The sequence below is a fragment of the Musca domestica genome, unplaced genomic scaffold (assembly GCF_030504385.1).
Source record: "Musca domestica strain aabys unplaced genomic scaffold, Musca_domestica.polishedcontigs.V.1.1 62, whole genome shotgun sequence".
NCBI lineage: Eukaryota > Metazoa > Arthropoda > Insecta > Diptera > Muscidae > Musca > Musca domestica.
Window position 1 is genome coordinate 3,030,638 of NW_026712369.1, and position 24,170 is coordinate 3,054,807.

General features: G+C 27.0%; 1 protein-coding gene across 1 annotated transcript in view; it reads right to left on the minus strand.

Moving 5' to 3' along the window:
• Positions 1 to 8,230: 8,230 nt before the first annotated feature.
• LOC101890617 (angiotensin-converting enzyme) overlaps positions 8,231 to 24,170 on the minus strand; it is a 331,191-nt gene continuing 315,251 nt past the window's right edge. The window contains exons 8-9 of the mRNA XM_059129515.1: positions 10,028 to 10,168; positions 8,231 to 9,943 (exon numbers count right to left, since the gene is read on the minus strand). Of these exons, the coding sequence (XP_058985498.1) occupies positions 9,613 to 9,943; positions 10,028 to 10,168 (472 nt within the window). The 3' untranslated portion in view covers positions 8,231 to 9,612. The remainder of the gene's footprint in view (positions 9,944 to 10,027; positions 10,169 to 24,170) is intronic.

The window sequence follows — 24,170 nt, forward strand, 5'->3', positions numbered from 1 at the left end:
GGTGGATTTTTTAAATTATTTTTCAAGGACTATTGGAGCCATAATCGTGGATTTTTAAATTATTTTTTCGAGGACTATTTGAGCCATAATCGTGGATTTTTAAATTAATTTTTCAAGTACCATTGGAGCCATAATCGTGGATTTTTAAATTATTTTCAAGGATTATTGGAGCCAAAATCGTGGATTTTTAAATTATTTTTCAAGGACTATTGAAGCCATAATCGTGGATCTTTAAATTATTTTTCAAGGACTATTAAAGTCATAATCGTGGATTTTTAAATTATTTTTCGAGGACTATTTGAGCCATAATCGTGGATTTTTAAATTAATTTTTCAAGTACCATTGGAGCCATAATCGTGGATTTTTAAATTAATTTTTCAAGTACCATTGGAGCCATAATCGTGGATTTTTAAATTATTTTTTCAAGGATTATTGCAGCCATAATCGTGGATTTTTAAATTATATTTCAAGGACTATTGGAGCCATAATCGCGGATTTTTAAATAAGTTTTTAAGGATTATTGGACCCAAAATCTTGGATTTTTAAATTATTTTTTTTTCGAGGACTATGGGAGCCATAATCGTAGATTTTCAATTATTTTTCAAGGACTATTGGAGCCATAATCGTGGATTTTTAAATTATTTTTTCGAGGACTATTGGAGCCAAAAGCGCGGATATTTAAATTATTTTTTTCGAGGACTATTGGAGCCATAATCGTGGATTTTTAAATTATTTTTCAAGGGCTATTGGAGCCATAATCGTGGAAAATATATGCTTGGCCTTATGGTCCTTGAAAAAATATTCTGTAAAAAATCCACGTTTCTTCAACTGATGGTCCTTGAAAAAATATTTTTTAAAAAATCCACGTTTCTTCAACTGATGGTCCTTGAAAAAATATTTTTTAAAAAATCCACGTTTCTTCAACTGATGGTGATTGAAAAATATTCTTTAAAAAATCCACGTTTCTTCAACTGCTGGTGATTGAAAAAATATTCTTTAAAAAATACACGTTTCTGATGATCCTTGAAAAAATATTCTTTAAAAAATCCACGTTTGTGATGATCCTTGAAAAAATATTCTTTAAAAAATCCACGTTTCTTCAACTGATGGTCGTTGAAAAAATATTCTTTAAAAAATCCACGTTTCTTCAACTGATGGTCCTTGAAAAAATATTCTTTAAAAAATCCACGTTTCTGATGGTCTTTGAAAAAATATTCTTTAGGAAATCCACATTTCTTGAACTGATGGTCGCTGAAAAAATATTCTTTAAAAAATCCACGTTTCTGATGATCCTTGAAAAAATATTCTTTAAAAAATCCAATTTTCTTCAACAGAAGGTCCTTGAAAAAATATTCTTTAAAAAATCCACGTTTCTTTAACAGAAGGTCCTTGAAAAAATATTCTTTAAAAAATCCACGTTTCTTCAACAGAAGGTCCTTGAAAAAATATTCTTTAAGAAATCCACGTTTATTCAACAGATTTTCCTTGAAAAAATATTCTTTAAAAAATTTACGTTTCTTGGTCTACTGGTCTTTGAAAAAATATTCTTTAAAAAATTCACGTTTCTTGGTCTACTGGTCCTTGAAAAAATATTCTTTAAAAAATCCATGTTTCTTCAACTGATGGCCCTTGAAAAAATATTTTAACGATTTTTTTAAGGAATATTTTTTCAAGGACCATAGGTTGAAGAAACGTGGATTTTTTTAGAATATATTTTTTCATGGTCTGATGTTCTCAGAATATTTCCGGAAATCTGTCGATTCAAAAATAATCATTGTTGCCAACTAAAAACCTCTTTTTGTATTCATTTCAAATTACTATTTACATAAATTTCAATATACGACATTATCAATCTCAATTAATAACATTATTTTTCAGATTAGAAGTCATTGCAACTGCGGGTTCTCGTGCTGGGGTGGTGGTGTTCGTTCGACAATCAATTATTTCAAATTACAAAGCTAATCGAATACATTAATGGCACATCTTATCCGGTTTATCCGTTACTATTCAATTATTTATCTGAACACAGACGTAGTCGAGAGTGACAGATATGCCAAAACGTAACGTTACTTATGCACCGCTGAGGTAGCTTAAAACAACAAAAACACAATAATTAATCATTTGTTTAACGTAAATGAATAACATGAAACAAAAAATCTGGTTGTTTTCGTTGAGAACTCACGCACTTTATTTGAGCGCGCCAAAAAACCAAGTGCCAGCCTATGAGACTACACCTAGTAAAATTTGTTTACACGATTTGTGTGTAAGCAACCGGGTTAGCTCGGCTATAGCACATGCATCACCTCGTTAACAAAGGTGACGACAGCTGGTGAATTAACAACAACTACAATGACCTGTGTGACACACACGCACGCACGTTCGTAACAAGTGGGCTAATAATCAAGCAAACGCATGACAGTCGTTGCTGAGTGAAATGGACTATGTCAAAAAATTAAATTTGATTTTTTTAAAGAATATTTTTTCAAGGACTTTTATAAAAGAGTATTTTTAGGGATTATTTTTTAAAGGACCTTCCGAATGTTTAAATAATATTTTTTCAAGGACCATCAGTTGAAGAAACTTGGATTTTTTAAAGAAAATTCTTTCAACGACCATTGGATGAAGAAACGTGGATTTTTTAAAGAAAATTTTTTTAACGACCGTTGGTTGAAAAAACGTGGGTTTTTTACAGAAAATTTTTTCAACGACCATTGGTTGAAGAATCGTGGATTTTTTAAAGAAAACTTTTTCAACGACCATTGGTTGAAGAAACGTGGATTTTTTAAAGAATATTTTTTCAACGACCATCAGTTGAAGAAACGTGGATTTTTTAAAGAATATTTTTTCAACGACCATCAGTTGAAGAAACGTGGATTTTTTAAAGAATATTTTTTCAACGACCATCAGTTGAAGAATCGTGGGTTGACTTGGACTTGGTTTTTGTCGGACAACTTCTCCAATTGTGCCAAGCTTTCTGGTCCTGTCACATATTAAAATGTTGTTTTGGTTTTTTGTTACGTCGTTCATGCGTTTGCAACGCATTGCAATATGCCAGACAAATGCTAGCCAAATGGTTGCTTCTAAGTGTACACCTTTTTTCCAGATACCCCTCACCGCTCCCCCACGACATTGACATTGATTATTGCATTTAGAACGTAGATTTTTATGGCAATTTGTCAAAATGCATTTGAAATTCTAAACTAACAAAAAAGAAACATGTTTAGGCGTTTGTCGTTTGCTAGATTTATTTGAGAACGAAACAAAAAAGTAGCTGAGTTGTCAAACGAAAACGGAAGTAGAAATTTATTTTCTTAGTTTTTCTGGCTTTTGTTTTTGTGTTGGGTGGTTTTCAATTCAATTAAGATATATTAAGTAATTTATTTTTAATTATACGATAGATAAAAAATAAAACAGCAATTTATGGGAACAGTTAAAACGATTTATAATAAATGGGTTTTTGTCAATGGAAAAGTGGAAACATAAAATACATTTGCAAATAAGTGGGAATAAATAAAATTAAAAATTTAATTTATATTAGGAAATTAATATTTTTACGAAGAGTAATAAATACAATTTTAGAAAATCGTGAATTTTAAAAGTCGTTGATTTCTAAAAATATTTTTTATGACTCTAAATAATCGTGAATTTTTAAAAAAAATATATTTTTAATGAATGTTAATGGTCGTGGATTTTTAAAAATAGTTTTTTAATGACTCTAAATGGTCGTGAATTTTTAAAAATATTTTTTTAATGAATTTAATAGTCGTGGATTTTTAAAAATATTTTTTTAATGAATCTAAATAGTCGTGGATTTTTAAAAATATTTTTTTTAATGAATCTAAATAGTCGTGGATTTTTAAAAATATTTTTTTAATGACCTTCCATAATTGTGGATTTTTAAAAATATTTTTTTTAATGAATCTAAATAGTCGTGGATTTTTAAAAATATTTTTTTAATGAATCTAAATAGTCGTGGATTTTTAAAAATATTTTTTAATGAATCTAAATAGTCGTGGATTTTTAAAAATATATTTTTAATGAATCTAAATAGTCGTGGATTTTTAAAAATATTTTTTAATGAATCTAAATAGTCGTGGATTTTTAAAAATATTTTTTAAATGAATCTAAATAGTCGTGGATTTTTAAAAATATTTTTTTAATTACCTTCCATAATTGTGGATTTTTAAAAATATTTTTTAATGAATCTAAATAGTCGTGGATTTTTAAAAATATTTTTTTAATGACCTTCCATAATTGTGGATTTTTAAAAATATTTTTTTTTAATGAATCTAAATAGTCGTGGATTTTTAAAAATATTTTTTTAATGAATCTAAATAGTCGTGGATTTTTAAAAATATTTTTTAATTACCTTCCATAATTGTGGATTTTTAAAAATATTTTTTAATGAATCTAAATAGTCGTGGATTTTTAAAAATATTTTTTTAATGACCTTCCATAATTGTAGATTTTTAAAAATATTTTTTTTTAATGAATCTAAATAGTCGTGGATTTTTAAAAATATTTTTTTAATGACCTTCCATAATTGTGGATTTTTAAAAATATTTTTTTAATGAAACTAAATAAATTTTTAAAATTATTTTTTTAATGAATCTAAATAGACGTGGATTTTTTCAAATATTTTTTTGATGCATCTGAATAGCCGTGGAATTTTAAACTTTTTTTAATGACTCTAAGTAGTCGTGGATTTTTAAAAATATTTTTTAATGACTCTGAATAGTCGTGGATTTTTAAAAATATTTTTTTAATGACTCCAAATAGACGTTGATTGAAATAGTCGTGGATTTTTAAAAATATATTTTTAATAACTCTAAATGGTCGTGGATTTTTAAAAATATTTTTTTAATGACTCTAAATCGTCGTGGATTTTTGAAAACATTTTTTAATAAATCTGAAATAAATTTTAATAAATCGTGGATTTTTAAAAATATTTTTTTTATAAATATTTGTTAATGACTCTAAATGGTCGTGGATTTTTTTAAAATATTTTTTTATGAATCTAAATAGACATGGATTTTTTTAAATATTTTTTAATGACTCTAAATAATAGTGGATTTTTAATAACAATTTTTAAAGAATTTAGATAGTCGTGGATTTTTTTAAAATATTTTTTTAATGACTCTAACTAGTCGTTGATTTTTAAAATATTTTTTTAATGAATCTAAATATTCGTGGATTTTCAAAAATATTTTTTGAATGACTCTAAATAGTCGTGGATTGTTAAAAATATTTTTTTAATGAATCTAAATAGTCGTGGATTTTTAAAAATATTTTTTAATGACTCTAAATAGTCGTGGATTTTTAAAAATGTATTTTTTAAAGAATCTAAATAGTCGTGGATTTTTAAAAATGTATTTTATAAAGAATTCAAACAGTCGTGGATTTTTAAAAATGTATTTTATAAAGAATTTAAATAGTTGTGGATTTTTAAAAATATTTTTTTTATAAATATTTTTTAATGACTCTAAATGGTCGTGGATTTTTAAAAATATTTTTTTAATGACTCTAAATAGTCGTGGATTTTTAAAAACATTTTTTTAATGACTCTAAATGGTCGTGGATTTTTAATAATATTTTTTAGTCACTCTAAATTTTCGTGGATTTTTAAAAATATTTTTTAGTCACTCTAAATTGTCGTGGATTTTTAAAAATATTTTTTTAATGTCTCTAAATAATCGTAAATATTTAAAACTATTTGTTTATAAATATTTTTTAATGAGTCTAAATATTCGTGGATTTTTAAAGATATTTTTTTAATAACTCTAAATAGTCGTGGATTTTTAAAAATATTTTTTAATAACTCTAAATAGTCCTGGATTTTTAAAAATATTTTTTTAATAACTCTAAATAGTCATGAATTTTTAAAAATAATTTTTAATGAATCTAAATGGTCGTGGATTTTAAAAGATATTTTTAATGACTCTAAATAGTCATGGATTTTTAAAAATAATTTTTAATGAATCTAAATGGTCGTGGATTTTTAAAGATATTTTTTTAAAGACTCAAAATGATCGTGGATTTTTAAAAATATTTTTTCAATGATTCTAAATAGTCGGGGATTTTTAAAAATATTTTTTTAATGACTCTTAATAGTAGTGAATTTATAAAAATATTTTTTTATAAATATTTTTTAATGATTTTTAAAAACATTTTTTTAATGACTCCAAATAGTCGTGGTTTTTAAAATTACTCTAAATAGCTGTGGATTTTTAATTTTTTTTAATGACTGTAAATGATCGTGGATTTTTAAAAATATTTTTTTTAATATTTTTAAATGACTAATTAGTCATGGATTTTTAAAATTATTTTTTTTATAAATATTTTTTAATGACTCTAAATAGTCGTGGATTTTTAAAAGATTTTTTTATTAATATTTTTTAATGACTCTAAATAATCGTGGATTTTTACATTTTTAAAATTTTAAAATCACATCAACATTTTTAAAATTTCATAATACCAAGATTAAAAAATCTAAAAATATTTTACCTCTGTATAATTTTCCATCTAATTTTTAATAAAAGATTTAAATTATAAAATATTTAAATGCAGTTTAATTGGATGATACTCACCAGAGTATGTGATTTCGACTAATCTAGTCGGTCCCCCATTGACTCAATATTGAGTGAGGAATAAACTTGTTTTGATTGAGTAATAAAAATATCGTTTTGTTTATTTTAATGATATCAAAATATTTATTATATTTGGTGATTAGTTTCTATATATATATCCATTTTTTCTTTAAAATTATCTTAGTTTAATTTAAAAAAAAATTAAAATAAATGATTTTTTGCAATCCTCTTAAAATATCTTCAACTGTAACATTATATTGGCGTACAAAATATTATTCTCCGGAGGGGTGGATAATGTAAAAATTAGGTATATTCCAGCATTGGCTTAAAATAAAGACTCTGAAGAAAAAAATTACAAAAATATTTTCGAATAGGTTATTTTTAAATTAAAAAATAAAAATATAATATGATTTAAAAAATAATATTATTGAATTAGAATTAAAGAATTTTCGAGGCGATTTTTAACTAAATATTTTTAAATGACCTTCCAGACCTAAATTAACCAGAAATACAGGTGTTCGTATGAGTGAGTTGAAAACTAAAAGTGTTTGCAGTGGTCTGTAAGTGTGGATTTTGAAAAAACAAATTTAAAGACCTCCCATAATCAGGAATTCTTAAAAATATTTTTTAACGACCGTTCATTAATTTTTTTTTTTCAAAGTTGTGGATTAGTTTTTCAAAGTTGTGGATTTTTAAAAGTACTTCTTTTGAGGACCTTTCATAATCGTGGATTTGTATAAATATTTCTTTTGAGGACCTTCCATAATCGTGAATTTTTAAAAATATTTCTTTTGAGGACTTTCCATAATCGTGGATTTTAAAAATATTTTTTACTGACTTTCTATAACCGTGGATTTTTAAAAATATTTATTTTGAGGACCTTCCATTATCGTGGATTTTTAAAAATATTTTTTACTGACTTTCTATAATCGTGGATTTTTAAAAATATTTCTTTTGAGGGGCTTCCATAATCGTGGATTTTTAAAAATATTTCTTTTGAGGATCTTCCATAACCGTGGATTTTTAAAAATATTTCTTTTGAGGTCCTTCCATGATCGTGGATTTTTAAAAATATTTCTTTTGAGGTTCTTCCATAACCGTGGATTTTTAAAAATATTTCTTTTGAGGTCCTTCCATGATCGTGGATTTTTAAAAATATTTCTTTTGAGGACCTTGTATAACCGTGGATTTTTAAAAATATTTCTTTTGAGGACCTTATATAATCGCGGATTTTAAAAATATGTCTTTTGAGGACCTTCCATAATCGTGGATTTTTAAAAATATTTTTATTTTGAGGACCTTCCATAATCGTGGATTTTTAAAAATATTTCTTTTGAGAACCTTCTAGAATTGTGGATTTTTAAAAATATTTCATTTAAGGACCTTCTATAATCGGGGTTTTTAAAAAATATTTCTTTTGAGGACCTTCTATAATCGTGGATTTTTAAAATATTTTTTACTGACATTGTATCATCGTGATTTTTTTCTTTTGAGGGCCTTCCATAATCGTGAATTTTTAAAAATATTTCTTTTGAAGACCTTCCATAATCGTGGATTTTTAAAAATATTTCTTTTGAGGACCTTCCATAATCGAGGATCTTTTGAGGACTTTCTATAGTCGTGAATTTTTAAAAATATCTCTGTTGAGGACCTTCCATAATCGTGGATTTTTAAAAATATTTCTTTTGAGGACTTTCTATAGTCGTGAATTTTTAAAAATATCTCTGTTGAGGACCTTCCATAATCGTGGATTTTTAAAAATATTTCTTTTGAGGACCTTCCATAATCGTGAATTTTTGAAAATATTTATTTTGAGGACCTCCCAATGTTTCTTTTAAGGACCTTGTACAACCGTGGATTTTTAAAAATATTTATTTTGAGTACCTTGTATAATCGTGGATTTTTAAAAATATTTTTTTGTGGACCTCCCATAATCGTGGATTTTTAAAAATATTTATTTTGAAAACCTTCTGCAATCGTGGATTTTTAAAAATATTTTTTTGGTGGATTTCGTGGATTTTTAAAAATATTTTTTACTGACTTTCTATAATTGTGAGTTTTTAAAAATATTTATTTTGAAGACCTCCCATAATCGTGGATTTTTTAAAATATTTTGTTTGAGTACCTTGTATAACCGTGGATTTTTAAAAATATTTCTTCTGAAGACCTTCCATAATCGTGGATTTTTAAAAATATTTCTTTTGAGGACCTTCCATAATCGTGGATTTTTAAAAATATTTTTTACTGACTTTCTATAATTCTGAGTTTTTAAAAATATTTCTTTTAAGGACCTTTTATAACCGTGGATTTTTAAAAATATTTCTTTTGAGGACCTTCCATAATCGTGGATTTTTAAAAATATTTCTTTTGAGGACCTTCCATAATCGTGGATATTTAAAAATATTTCTTTTGAGGACCTTCTATAACGGGGGTTTTTAAAAATACTTCTTTTGAGGAAATTCCATAATCGTGGATTTTTAAAAATATTTCTTTTGGGGACCTTCCATAATCGTGGATTTTTAAAAATATTTCTTTTGAAGGCCTTCCGTAATTGTGGGTTTTTAAAAATATTTCTTTTGAGAACATTCCATAATCGTAAATTTTTAAAAATATTTCATTTGAGGACCTTCCATAATCGTGGATTTTAAAAATATTTCTTTTGAAGACCTTCCATAATCATGGATTTTTAAAAATATTTCTTTTGAGGACCTTTTATAACGGGGGTTTTTAAAAATATTTCTTTTCAGGACCTTCTATAACCGTGGATTTTTAAATATATTCAAAAAATATGCAAAGGATAATTCAAAATGTCTAAAAAATTCTTAGTCCGAATATCCACCCCTTCAAAGAATTGCCGCCAATACAAACTAAATTATGCAATTTTATTATTGACTTTTAAGTCAAGTGAATTAAAATGACTTGGTTTTTTTTTTAGTATTAAATAACAAAAATAATTGCTAAATGTTTTCAATTCATTCCGTTTTTTGGTCATTTAACATTAATAGCTTGAATTTACAAATTGATATTACCACTTGATTAAAACTAATACTAGTAAATATGACGAAATTACAGACGCCAAGACCATGGTGTAGCCCAGATTCGACACCAGCGATGATTGGCCATGATTATAGTAGCCACCGAAGACTTGAAGATTGGCCGTTTCTATGCTACGTTTACAGTAATCGCCGTCATAATTCCAGCCAACATATTCATTGGTACGTAAATTCTCCAAACGCAACCATTCCTCGAGTGGGGCAAAATATTCACGCAATGCCGAGCCATCTAGGCGGCCTTCGCCCAATGCTTCTTCCATGATTTCCTGCCACGGTTGTGAGGAGCCTTTGGCCATTATTTCCCTGTAACGATACGCATTCATTAGTCAACCAAATTTTTGGCAATTTTCCGAATAGAATTATCAGTTGGCATGGTTGAATACTCACTTTAATAAATTGCCCGCTTCAGGGCGCCGATAGACATCACATTTGTGCAGAGGTTTTCGCGGATCATTGGGATCATATTGACCAGCAGCACGACACATGCCACGATAGATTTGAAACTGCAAGACATTGGATACGAAATATCTGGGGAAGAGACAGGGGGAGAACCGAAAACGCAAGAATACATTAGTGATTTGAAAATGAAAAATTGATCTGGTCTAGTAACTAGAAAAATCGAAATTAACATTTAAATTTATTGGACTTCTTCAATCATGACTGTCCGGCCAACTGACCACCATCATTTGGCCTTTTACACATGAATGCCAGTCGAGGCACACATACAAACACACATTAGAATACCTCTGTGAAGCCCTGACCTAATGACATATCAAAAAAAGCCATCACCACCAACAACAACAACAGTGAAGATGAATCCAAAACCCCCAAAAATTTCAATTCAATATTTGATGGCTTTTTCTGTTCAAGTAGCAGCCAAATTCATTGATTCATTCATTTGTATGAGAAATAAAGCAAATGTCTTTTGACCAAAATAACAATTTTTTGCAAAATAATCACAGCAGCAATCGCCATCATCATCAACCCCATGGGTCTCATAGGTTCATATTTTTTCTCTTAGTTTCGTTAAATTGTATAAATTTACAATTTCATGGATAATTGAAATGATATGTGTTCAACAATAAAATCGAAAATTATTTCAATGGGCTTTTGCAAAAAAACGAGTTTGTGTCTTAAGTCTTTTGTTTTCCTTTGGCATAAATGGCTGAAGTTAAAAACGAGAAAAATTATTTTTTTTTAGATTTTTTAAAAATATTTCCAAAAGCATGGATTTTTAAAAAATATTTCCAAAGCATGGATTTTTTGAAAATATTTTTTAAATAACTTAACACAAGCGTGGATTTTTTAAAAATATTTTTAAAGGCACTATAATTATGCGTGGATTTTTTAAAAATATTTTTAAAGGCACTATAATTATGCGTGGATTTATTAAAAATATTTTTAAAGGCACTATAATTATGCGTTGATTTTTTAAAAATATTTTTTAAATAACTTAACATAAGCGTGGATTTTTTTAAAAATATTTTCAAAGGGATTATAATTAAGCGTGGATTTTTTAAAAATATTTTCAAAGGGATTATAATTAAGCGTGGATTTTTTAAAAATATTTTCAAAGGGATTATAATTAAGCGTGGATTTTTTAAAAATATTTTCAAAGGGATTATAATTAAGCGTGGATTTTTTAAAAATATTTTCAAAGGGATTATAATTAAGCGTGGATTTTTTAAAAATATTTTCAAAGGAATTATAATTAAGCGTGGATTTTTTAAAAATATTTTCAAAGGGATTATAATTAAGCGTGAATTTTTTAAAAAATATTTTTAAAGGAGTTATAAATAAGCGTGGATTTTTTAAAAAATATTTTTAAAGGAGTTATAAATAAGCGTGGATTTTTTAAAAAATATTTTTAAAGGAGTTATAAATAAGCGTGGATTTTTTAAAAAATATTTTTAAAGGAGTTATAAATAAGCGTGGATTTTTTAAAAAATATTTTTAAAGGAGTTATAAATAAGCGTGGATTTTTTAAAAAATATTTTCAAAGGAGTTATAAATAAGCGTGGATTTTTTAAAAAATATTTTTAAAGGAGTTATAAATAAGCGTGGATTTTTTAAAAAATATTTTTAAAGGAGTTATAAATAAGCGTGGATTTTTTAAAAAATATTTTTAAAGGAGTTATTAATAAGCGTGGTTTTTTTAAAAATATTTTTATAGGGATTATAATTAAGCGTGGATTTTTTAAAAATATTTTTAAGGGGATTATAATTAAGCGTGGATTTTTTACAAATATTTTTAAAGGAATTATAATTAAGCGTGGATTTTTTACAAATATTTTTAAAGGGATTATAATTAAGCGTGGATTTTTTACAAATATTTTTAAAGGAATTATAATCGAGCGTGGATTTTTTACAAATATTTTTAAAGGAATTATAATCGAGCGTGGATTTTTTAAAAATATTTTTAAAGGAATTATAATCGAGCGTGGATTTTTTAAAAATATTATTTAAGGAGTTATAAATAAGCGTGGATTTTTTAAAAATATTTTTTTATGGAAATATAATCGAGCGTGGATTTTTTAAAAAATATTTTTTTATGGAATTATAATCGAGCATGGATTTTTTAAAAAATATTTTTTTATGGAATTATAATCGAGCGTGAATTTTTTAAAAAATATTTTTTTATGCAATTATAATCGAGCGTGGATTTTTTAAAAATATTTTTTTATGCAATTATAATCGAGCGTGGATTTTTTAAAAATATTTTTTTATGCAACTATATTCGAGCGTGGATTTTTTAAAAATATTTTTTTATGCAATTATAATCGAGCGTGGATTTTTTAAAATATTTTTTTATGCAATTATAATCGAGCGTGGATTTTTAAAAATATTTTTTTATGCAATTATAATCGAGCGTGGATTTTTTAAAAATATTTTTTTATGCAATTATAATCGAGCGTGGAATCGAGATTTTATGGAATTATAATCGAGCTTAAAATCATCGTGGATTTTTTAAAAGTACTTTTTAAATAGCTTAACATAAGCGTGGATTTTTTTTAAATATTTTTTTAAAGACTTAAAATGATTGTGGATTTTATAAAAATATTTTTTAAATAGCTTAACATAAGCGTGGATTTTTTAAAAATATTTTTAAAGGGACTATAATTAGGCGTGGATTTTTTTAAAAATATTTTTTAAATAGCTTAATATAAGCGTGGATTTTTTAAAAATATTTTTAAAGGGACTATAATTAGGCGTGGATTTATTTAAAAATATTTTTTAAATAGCTTAACATAAGCGTGGATTTTTTAAAAATATTTTTAAACGGACTATAATTAGGCGTGGATTTTTTTAAAAATATTTTTAAAGGGACTATAATTAGGCGTGGATTTTTTTAAAAATATTTTTAAAGGGACTATAATTAGGCGTGGATTTTTTTAAAAATATTTTTAAAGGGACTATAATTAGGCGTGGATTTTTTTAAAAATATTTTTAAAGGGACTATAATTAGGCGTGGATTTTTTTAAAAATATTTTTAAAGGGACTATAATTAGGCGTGGATTTTTTTAAAAATATTTTTAAAGGGACTATAATTAGGCGTGGATTTTTTTAAAAATATTTTTAAAGGGACTATAATTAGGCGTGGATTTTTTTAAAAATATTTTTAAAGGGACTATAATTAGGCGTGGATTTTTTTAAAAATATTTTTAAAGGGACTATAATTAGGCGTGGATTTTTTTAAAAATATTTTTAAAGGGATTATAATTAAAGGGATTATAAATTGTATTCGATTTTTTAAATAGTTTTTAAAGGAATAGTGGTTTATTCATAAATATTTTTAAAGGAATTATATTCGAGCGTGGATTTTTTAAAAATATTGTTTAAAATAATTAAAATGAGGGTGAATTTTTTAAAAGAATTAGTATGAGCGTGGGGTTTTAAAAATATTTTTTAAACGGCTTAAAATGAGCGTGAATTTTTTAAAAATATTTCTTAAACGACTTAAAATGTGCGAGGATTTTTTAAAAATATTTTTTACACAACTTATAATGAACGTGGATTTTTTAAAAATATTTTTAAAGGCATTATAATCGAGCGTGGATTTTTTAAAAATATTTTTAAAGGCATTATAATCGACCGTGGATTTTTTTTTTAAATTAACTAAAAACAAGCGTGGATTTTTTAAAAATATTTTTATAGGGATTATAATTAAGCGTGGATTTTTTAAAAATATTTTTAAGGGGATTATAATTAAGCTTGGATTTTTTACAAATATTTTTAAAGGAATTATAATTAAGCGTGGATTTTTTACAAATATTTTTAAAGGGATTATAATTAAGCGTGGATTTTTTACAAATATTTTTAAAGGAATTATAATCGAGCGTGGATTTTTTAAAAATATTTTTAAAGGAATTATAATCGAGCGTGGATTTTTTAAAAATATTATTTAAGGAGTTATAAATAAGCGTGGATTTTTTAAAAATATTTTTTTATGGAAATATAATCGAGCGTGGATTTTTTAAATAATATTTTTTTATGGAATTATAATCGAGCATGGATTTTTTAAAAAATATTTTTTTATGGAATTATAATCGAGCGTGAATTTTTTAAAAAATATTTTTTTATGCAATTATAATCGAGCGTGGATTTTTTAAAAATATTTTTTTATGCAATTATAATCGAGCGTGGATTTTTTAAAAATATTTTTTTATGCAATTATAATCGAGCGTGGATTTTTTAAAAATATTTTTTTATGCAATTATAATCGAGCGTGGATTTTTTAAAAATATTTTTTTATGCAATTATAATCGAGCGTGGATTTTTTAAAAATATTTTTTTATGCAATTATAATCGAGCGTGGATTTTTTAAAAATATTTTTTTATGCAATTATAATCGAGCGTGGATTTTTTAAAAATATTTTTTTATGCAATTATAATCGAGCGTGGATTTTTTAAAAATATTTTTTTATGCAATTATAATCGAGCGTGGAATCGAGATTTTATGGAATTATAATCGAGCTTAAAATCATCGTGGATTTTATAAAAATATTTTTTAAATAGCTTAACATAAGCGTGGATTTTTTAAAAGTACTTTTTAAATAGCTTAACATAAGCGTGGATTTTTTAAAAATATTTTTAAAGGGACTATAATTAGGCGTGGATTTTTTTAAAAATATTTTTTAAATAGCTTAATATAAGCGTGGATTTTTTAAAAATATTTTTAAAGGGACTATAATTAGGCGTGGATTTTTTTAAAAATATTTTTAAATAGCTTAATATAAGCGTGGATTTTTTAAAATATTTTTAAAGGGACTATAATTAGGCGTGGATTTATTTAAAAATATTTTTTAAATAGCTTAACATAAGCGTGGATTTTTTAAAAATATTTTTAAAGGGACTATAATTAGGCGTGGATTTTTTTAAAAATATTTTTAAAGGGACTATAATTAGGCGTGGATTTTTTTAAAAATATTTTTAAAGGGACTATAATTAGGCGTGGATTTTTTTAAAAATATTTTTAAAGGGACTATAATTAGGCGTGGATTTTTTTAAAAATATTTTTAAAGGGACTATAATTAGGCGTGGATTTTTTTAAAAATATTTTTAAAGGGACTATAATTAGGCGTGGATTTTTTTAAAAATATTTTTAAAGGGACTATAATTAGGCGTGGATTTTTTTAAAAATATTTTTAAAGGGACTATAATTAGGCGTGGATTTTTTTAAAAATATTTTTAAAGGGACTATAATTAGGCGTGGATTTTTTTAAAAATATTTTTAAAGGGACTATAATTAGGCGTGGATTTTTTAAAAATATTTTTTACACAACTTATAATGAACGTGGATTTTTTAAAAATATTTTTGAAGGAATTATAATCGAGCGTGGATCTTTTAAAAATATTTTTAAAGGAATTAAAATCGAGCGTGGAAATTTTGTAGAATTTTTTGGCTTGTTACGATTTTGTTTAAAGTGAGTTTTTAACAATATTTTATAAAAAGGACGAAAACAACCCCTTCTTTGATTCGATTGAGGGTTAAAATTTTCTAATGAAGTATTCCTCGTATTTTTATTTCCAATATTGCCGAAGGCACTTTATTCTAAAATACATGGATTTCGAGGAGTCATAATTTGAAAATTTTCAAAAGTGTGGAAGAGGGAGGAACTTGTCCCCTACCACATACTTCGGTTACACTTCGAAGTAAATTTTGCAATCCTCCGATACACGAGTTTTCTTTTTTTAGTTTTTCCATAATCCTCTGGATTTTCTCCGTAATATTTTTTGTGTTGCTCAGTGTAATTAATTACAAATTTCCAATATTACAATATTATCAAAAAAAAAAAAAAAAAAAAAAAAGACCGAAATCCACATGGATCCAGAACAAATGGAAATATTTTGAATTTTTAACAAAATAATTTTCCCATTACCTTGTTGCGGACAAAGTAACAATCTCAGCGACATACATACATATCTACCATTTGTATTATAATTTATTGTAATAAATTTTTGATTTATGACAAATTTTATTCGCTTTGTTCGTTTGTCACCAAATGCAATGGCAAAGAAATAGAATGAATGACCGACCAACCGGCCGGCCATGCGGTCGCATGAAAAGGAATGGAGGGGTAACACGACGAACAGCGAAATTAACAATTGTGTAAAATTGTCACCATAAAACTTCTCACATTTACGCCTTATCATAAAGCGGTCTCGGCAAATGGATTAAATGCCGCGAACAATGGGTTCAAGCCGGTTGTTTGGTCGAACACTGACACCAACGCCAAAAAAAAAAAAAATAAAACCGTAAGACACCAAACTTTGCATGTCTATAAATAGTTTACAATCTAAACCATGGCTGGGTTGTAAATCACGATTTGTTTCGACTTGAGTCACATTAAATAAGACCTCGCTCTCTCGGTGTTTCCCTCCCTCACTCACACTCTCTTAAACTGTTCCTTTGTACTAATTCAATTTTTCGCTGCAGCTTCTAGACTGAATTTGAAAAGTTAACAACCAAATGATTGCACATGGCCATTGTTATGTAAAAGGATATGGAAAAATATAAACACACAAATGAATGGACATGCAACAGCAACAACAACAAGTAAAACAATTGTAATAACAATATTATCTTTATGCATGCTTTGGAAGTTATGTGAATTAAAAACAAACCCACATCATCATCATTGGCGAAATCATAAAAGCGAATTTGGGCTAATAAATAAATAATATTAACGTAGGCGATTGGTGTGGGGCGAGGACGACTTTGAGAAGCACTTCCAGGCCACAAGAAAATTCTCGAGAAATCCTAGGTCCTTGAAAAAATATTCTTTAAAAAATCCACGTTTCTGATGGTCTTTGAAAAAATATTTTTTAAAAAATCCACGTTTCTTCAACGGATGGTCGCTGAAAAAATATTTTTTAAAAAATCCACGTTTCTGATGGTCCTTGAAAAAATATTTTTTAAAAAATCCACGTTTCTGATGGTCCTTGAAAAAATATTATTTAAAGAATCCGCGTTTCTACAACTGATAGTCCTTTGAAAAAATATTCTTTAAAGAATCCTTGCTTCTGATGGTTCTTGAAAAAATATTCTTTAAAAAATCCACGTTTCTTGGTTTGATGGTCCTTGAAAAAATATTCTTTAAAAAATCCACGTTTCTTGGTCTGATGGTCCTTGAAATCCTTGAAGAAAAATATTCTTTAAAAAATCTTAGATTCTTCAACAGATGGTCCTTGAAAAAATATTCTTTAAAAAATCTAAGATTCTTCAACAGATGGTCCTTTAAAAAATATTCTTTAAAAAATCCACGCTTCTTCAACTGATGGTCGTTGAAAAAATATTCTGTAAAAAATCCACGCTTCTTCAACTGATGGTCGTTGAAAAAATATTCTTTAAAAAATCCACGCTTCTTCAACTGATGGTCGTTGAAAAAATATTCTTTAAAAAATCCACGCTTCTTCAACTGATGGTCGTTGAAAAAATATTCTTTAAAAAATCCACCTCTGTTGATATTAGAAAAAATATTAAAAAAACTATAAATATAAAATATTTCTTTAAAAACGATCTAGGTTTCATCCTTGAAGAAATATGCTCTAAAACAATCCACGCTTGACAATTGAAAAATACGTTTGGGCATTGAAAAATATTTTGTAAAAATCCACGCTTATACATAGTCCTTTTTAAAATATTTTTTTAAAATTCGTTTTTGAAAAAATATTCTTTAAAAATCCGTTTTTGAAAAAAAATTCACGTCTGTTGATCTTTGATTTTTTTGTAAATCCACGTCTGTTGATCCTTGATTTTTTAAAAATTTTACGTCCGTTGATCCTTGTAAAAATATTATTTTACAAAATCCAGGTTTTATCCTTAATAAAATACTCTGTAAAAATCAACGATTGACAATTGAAAAATATTTAAAAAAACGACATTTGGCCTTTTTCAATGGATTTCTTTGAAAATCCTTTGGAAAATGTTAAAAATCAGTCTTAGGTATATTCCTTTGGAGAATATTTAAAAAAATAGCCTTATGTATAGGCCTTTGAAAAATATATAATTTGTTAAAATCCACTCTAATTTTTTTTAAAAATATTTTCCAAAAAATATTTTCTTATGTCTAGAGTGGATTTTTTAAAAATATTTGCCAAAGGACTGGACGTAGGCGTGGATTTTTTAAAAATATTTTCAAAAGGATTAGACATATGCGTAGATTTTTTAAAAATATTTTCAAAAGGACTATACAATTCTGGAATTTTTAAAAAAATATTTTCCAAAAGACTATACAATTCTGGAATTTTTTAAAAATATTTTCAAAAGGACTGTACAATTCTGGAATTTTTAAAAGATATTTTCCAAAGGACTATACAATTCTGGAATTTTTAAAAAATATTTTCCAAGAGACTATACAATTCTGGAATTTTTAAAAAATATTTTCCAAAGGACTCTGCAATTCTGAAATTTTTAAAAAATATTTTCCCAAGAACTATTCTATTCTGGAATTTTTAAAAAATTTTATAAAAAGGATTATACATGTCTGGAATTTTTAAAAAACATTTTCCAAAAGACTATACATTTCTGGAATTTTTTAAAAATATTTTCCAAAGAACTATATTTTTTAAAAATATTTTGGAAGGTACCTTTCACAAATCTTATTTTTTTAAATATTTTTCCAAAGGACTCTCCACAATTCTGATTTTTCATAAAATATTATCCAAAGGACTGTGCCTTACCGCTTATTTTGGAAAATATTTATTGCATAGTCCTTTGGAAAATATTTTTTAAAAACTCCAAAATAGTATAGTCCATTGGAAAATATTTTTAAAAACTCCAAAATAGTATTGTCCTCTGGAAAATATTTTTTTAAAAATTCCAAAATTGTATAGTCTATTGGAAAATATTTTTAAAAAATCCACGCTTATATCTAGTCCTGAAAAAATATTTTTAAAAAATGAACGCTTATGTCTAGTCCTAAAAAAATATTTTTAAAAAATCCACGCTTATATCTAGTCCTGAAAAAATATTTTTAAAAAATGAACGCTTATGTCTAGTCCTAAAAAAATATTTTTAAAAAATCCACGCTTATGTCTAGTCCTTTGGAAAATATTTTTAAAAAATCCACGCTTATATCTAGTCCTGAAAAAAATATTTTTAAAAAATGAACGCTTATGTCTAGTCCTAAAAAAATATTTTTAAAAAATCCACGCTTATGTCTAGTCCTTTGGAAAATATTTTTAAAAAATCCACGCTTATAGTCCTTTTGAAAATATTAAAAAAATCCAAAATAAATTATTGGTAGTCCTTTGAAAATGTCTTTTCTAAAATGTCAGAGCCTGAGCTATAAAAATATTACTGAAAATCTCTCAATCCCGAACCTCATTGCTCCTCTCATATTATCGATTATAGCGTTCCCAAAAAATTATTCAATTTGAAACACCTTTCGTTTTTTTCCTATTCCTGATTCACTTCACAACGGCATTCCTCTAACGAACCAACCAGGAGAGCTGCTGTCTCAAACGAGTAACCATTTATCCCCATTCGAAAAAAAAAAACAAAATCAGCAGCACTGCTGGCCACTTGTAACAGACAAAACGTTTAACTTGTCATGACGACCACCAAATGATCCAGAAACCCAGAGAGCCGCTCCCCTTCAAAACTCCCGCCCAATCTCTTCCATGGCACTCCACACTTCAAAGGAGGCCACTATGTTGCTGGGTAACATGCAATTCGTGCCAGATTTATTTATTTGATTTCGTTTGTGACCATGCCTTTTTTCAGCTATCCAGCTTAGCCAGCTAGCGTTTGCTTGTTTCCCCAGCTCTGTCGATTTGTTGTCCCATATATTATTGATATTGTAACTGGTGCACCTTTGGCTTATAGACCGCAATGTAACTTTATGTTTTTTGTCGGTTCCCAAACAAAACAATTGTTACGATTTGCCTTCTCCCTGACTGGCGGGCGGGTTGGCTGGCATGGCCTGGCCAGTTCCCTGGTTGTTTTTCCTATTTATACGTCATTACCTGGCTTTATTACCATTAAAAATTACATTTGTTTTATTAGCTGGCATTTTTCGGGCTCTTAGTCACACTTAATTTAAATTGGAACCTTTCATTTAGGCGGTACATAGAGCTGCCAATTTGCAACTGGGCAAAAATTATTAAAAAAAACAGAAAAATTGAGCATGAAATGATTAAGCATTTCGCTAAAAGGGTCTCTATTAAGGCTACTAAATGAATTGTGTCGTTATTAAGAGATCCCATTAAACGGTAAATTGTTGATGTGATTATCATTAGGAGTTTGAGCATCTGAAAAATACGCAAAAAAATTATTTTATCCAAAACAAATGTGACTTTGCAGATGATGAGGATTTTTTAGCAAATCTAGATATCAAAGTCATATTTTTGTTATGTTTGTTTGGGAGAAAAATTACATAACCTCTCGAAATAATGGTTAGGGTCAGAATTAAAGCCTATTGTTTCGAAGATGTATATTTAGGGATTCAAAGGAACCAAAAAATTAAAAATGTTCCTGATTTTGCAGTTGCTCTACAGGTCACTAAAAAAAAACAAATCGACACGGAATTTTGCATGAGGATAGAGTTAAGGATTATATTTAGGGAAGGCTCAATGACATCATATCAAAACCGAAATCTTCCAAAATGGCCCTTTTATCATATTGTAGTGTTGTATGGTATCACATGGTCGGCCCCGCACGACTATAGCCTTTGCTTACTTGTAGCCCCATTACTGACCGTCTTTTGAATTTTTTTTTTCAAATCTTCGATTTTTAAAATTTTAAAAATAATATTTTAAACCTATAAGGCCTACTGAAAGTGGATTTAATTTTTTTTCAGATTACCTAAATATTTTTTTCGGAATACCTAAAGCCTACTAAACGTGGATTTTTAAATATTTTTTCAGAATACCTAAAGCCTACTAAACGTGGATTTATTTTTCACAGATTACCTAAGGCCTACTAAACGTGGATTTTTAAATATTTTTTCAGAATACCTAAAGCCTACTAAACGTGGATTTATTTTTCACAGATTACCTAAGGCCTACTAAACGTGGATTTTTAAATATTTTTTCAGAATACCTAAAGCCTACTAAACGTGGAATTATTTTTTTTTTCAGATTACCTAAGGCCTACTAGACGTGGATTTATATATATATATTTTTTTTTCAGATTACATAAGGCCTACTAAACGTAGATTTAATTTTTTTCAAATTACCTAAGGCCTACTAAACGTGGATTTTTAAACAATATTTTTTTTTTCAGAATACATAAAGCCTACTACCTAAGGCTACTAAACGTGGATTTAATTTATTTCAGTTTAGCTAAATCCTACTAAACGTAGATTTAATTTTTTTTTTTTCAGATTACCTAAGGCCTACTAAACGTGGATTTTTAAATAATATTTTTTTCAGAATACCTAAAGCCTACTAAACGTGGATTTATTTTTTTAAGATTACCTAAGGCCTACTAAACGTGGATTTAATTCATTTCAGTTTAGCTAAATCCTACTAAACGTGGATTTTTAAATAATTTTTTTTCAGAATCCCTGAGGCCTTTTAAATCAGCCCCATAACCCAAGAATCGTGGATTTTTTAAATAATTTTTTTTTCAGAATCCCTGAGGCTTTTTAAATCAGCCCCATAACCCAAGAAACGTGGATTTTTAAATAATTTTTTTTTCAGAATCCCTGAGGCCTTTTAAATCAGCCCCATAACCCAAGAAACGTGGATTTTTTAAATATTTTTTTTCAGAATCAATGAGGCCTTTTAAATCAGCCCCATAACCCAAGAAACGTGGATTTTTTAAATAATTTTTTTTTCGGAATCCCTGAGGCTTTTTAAATCAGCCCCATAACCCAAGAAAAGTGAATTTTTAAAATAATTTTCCAGCAGCCCCAAAACCCAACAAATGTGGATTTTTAAATATTTTTTTTTTTTTCAGAAGCCCTGAGGCCTTTTAAATCAGGCCCATAACCCAACAAACGTGGATTTTTAAATAATTTTTTTTTTCAGAATCCCTGAGGCCTTTTAAATCAGCCCCAGAACCCAAGAAACGTGGATTCTTAAAATAATTTTTCCAGCAGCCCCAAAACCCAACAAATGTGGATTTTTAAATATTTTTTTTCAGAATCCCTGAGACCTTTTAAATCAGCCCCATAACCCAAGAAACGTGGATTTTTAAAATATTTTTTTTTTCAGAATCCCTGAGGCCTTTTAAATCAGCCTAATAACCCAAGAAACGTGGATTTTTAAAATCATTTTTCAAGCAGCCCCAAAACCTAACAAACGTGGATTTTTAAAATAATTTTTTTAATAAATCAGTCCCATAACCCAAGAAACGTGGATTTTTTAAATATTTTTTTTTTCAGAATCCCTGAGACCTTTTAAATCAGCCCCATAACCCAAGAAACGTGGATTTTTAAAATCATTTTTCCAGCAGCCCCAAAAATCCAACAAATGTGGTTTTTTAAAATAATTTTTTTTTCTTTTCTCTGAGGCCTTTTAAATCAGCCCCATAACCCGAGAAACGTGGATTTTTAAAATCATTTTTCCAGCAGCCCCAAAACCTAACAAATGTGGATTTTTAAGATAATTGTTCCAGCAGCCCCAAAACCCAACAAACGTAGATTTTTAAAATAATTTTTCAGGAGTCCAAAATCTCAAGAAACGTGGATTTCTAAAATTTTTACGTCGGGAATGTCTAGGAAACGTGGATTTTTAAAATAATAGTGGATTTTCAAAATAATCATTTTCAAGTAATATCAAAACCATTTTCAGGTATCTTTTCGATTATATATCCGAAGGACTATCTATAATCCATAGCTATACCTCTGGCTCTTTTAATTAATTTATTTTATTATATTCATGCATTTATTTATTTTATTATATTTTTATTTATTTTAGTTTTATATTTTTTATTTAATTATTTTTTATATTTTTTATTTATATATTTTTTTCAGAATACCTAAAGCCTACTAAACTTGGATTTACGTGGCCTACTTAACGTGAATTTTTAAAGAATTTTTTTTTTTCAGAATCCCTGAGGCCTTTTAAATCAGCCCCATAACCCAAGAAACGTGGATTTTTAAAATCATTTTTCCAGCAGCCCCAAAACCCAACAAATGTGGATTTTTTTTTAAATAATTTTCCAGCAGCCCCAAAACTCAAGAAACGTGGATTTCTAGAACTTTTACGTCGGGAATGTCTAGGAAACGTGGATTTTTAAAATAATAGTGGATTTTCAAAATAATCATTTTCAAGCAATATCAGAACCATTTTCAGGAATCTTTTCGATTATATATTCGAAGGACTATCTATAATCCATAGCTATACCTCTGGCTTTTTTAATTAATTTATTTTATTATATTCATGCGTTTATTTATTTTATTATATTTTTATTTATTTTAGTTTTATATTTTTTTATTTAACTATTTTTTATATTTTTTATTTATTTATTTTTTTTTTTTCTAAAATCTATAGAAATTCCATTCAATCTAAAAAAAAAATATAAACATATAACATGCCAATCAATATTGAAAATTTCTCACACACTCTATTAATAACTTAATTGATTAGCCGCACAATCGAGGTTAATAGAATTTACTAGTTCATCGCCTACACACAGATGTGGGGAGACACATGTTGGGAGCCAAGTCTCTCGACAGATGGTAGATCTACAATACTTGGCCAGTTTTTCAAATATTTTTTTTTTCGATGCATATAAAATAAAAATTTCTTATTTATGATATGCTACTTGGATTAGTCACCGCGGGCCGGTTTCTTTGGCGGGAGAACAAAACACACAGAAAATTTAAATAATAATTGTAAATAGAGTCCGGCACTTTGAGCTTTGCAAAAAAAGCAGAAAAAATGATTAGAAAGACATGCTGCTGTTAATTGTTTTAATAAATTAACACACGACTGGTATTTCAACTCTCGATTTCTAAAGAGTGCGTTTTGCTCGGCTTTAGAATGCTTTACGAAGACAACAGAACCCATACACGCTCCGCTTGAGGCGCTGAGAAAAAGGAAGTTGTGCAAATCTCCCCATCGCGTCATAGAGTGA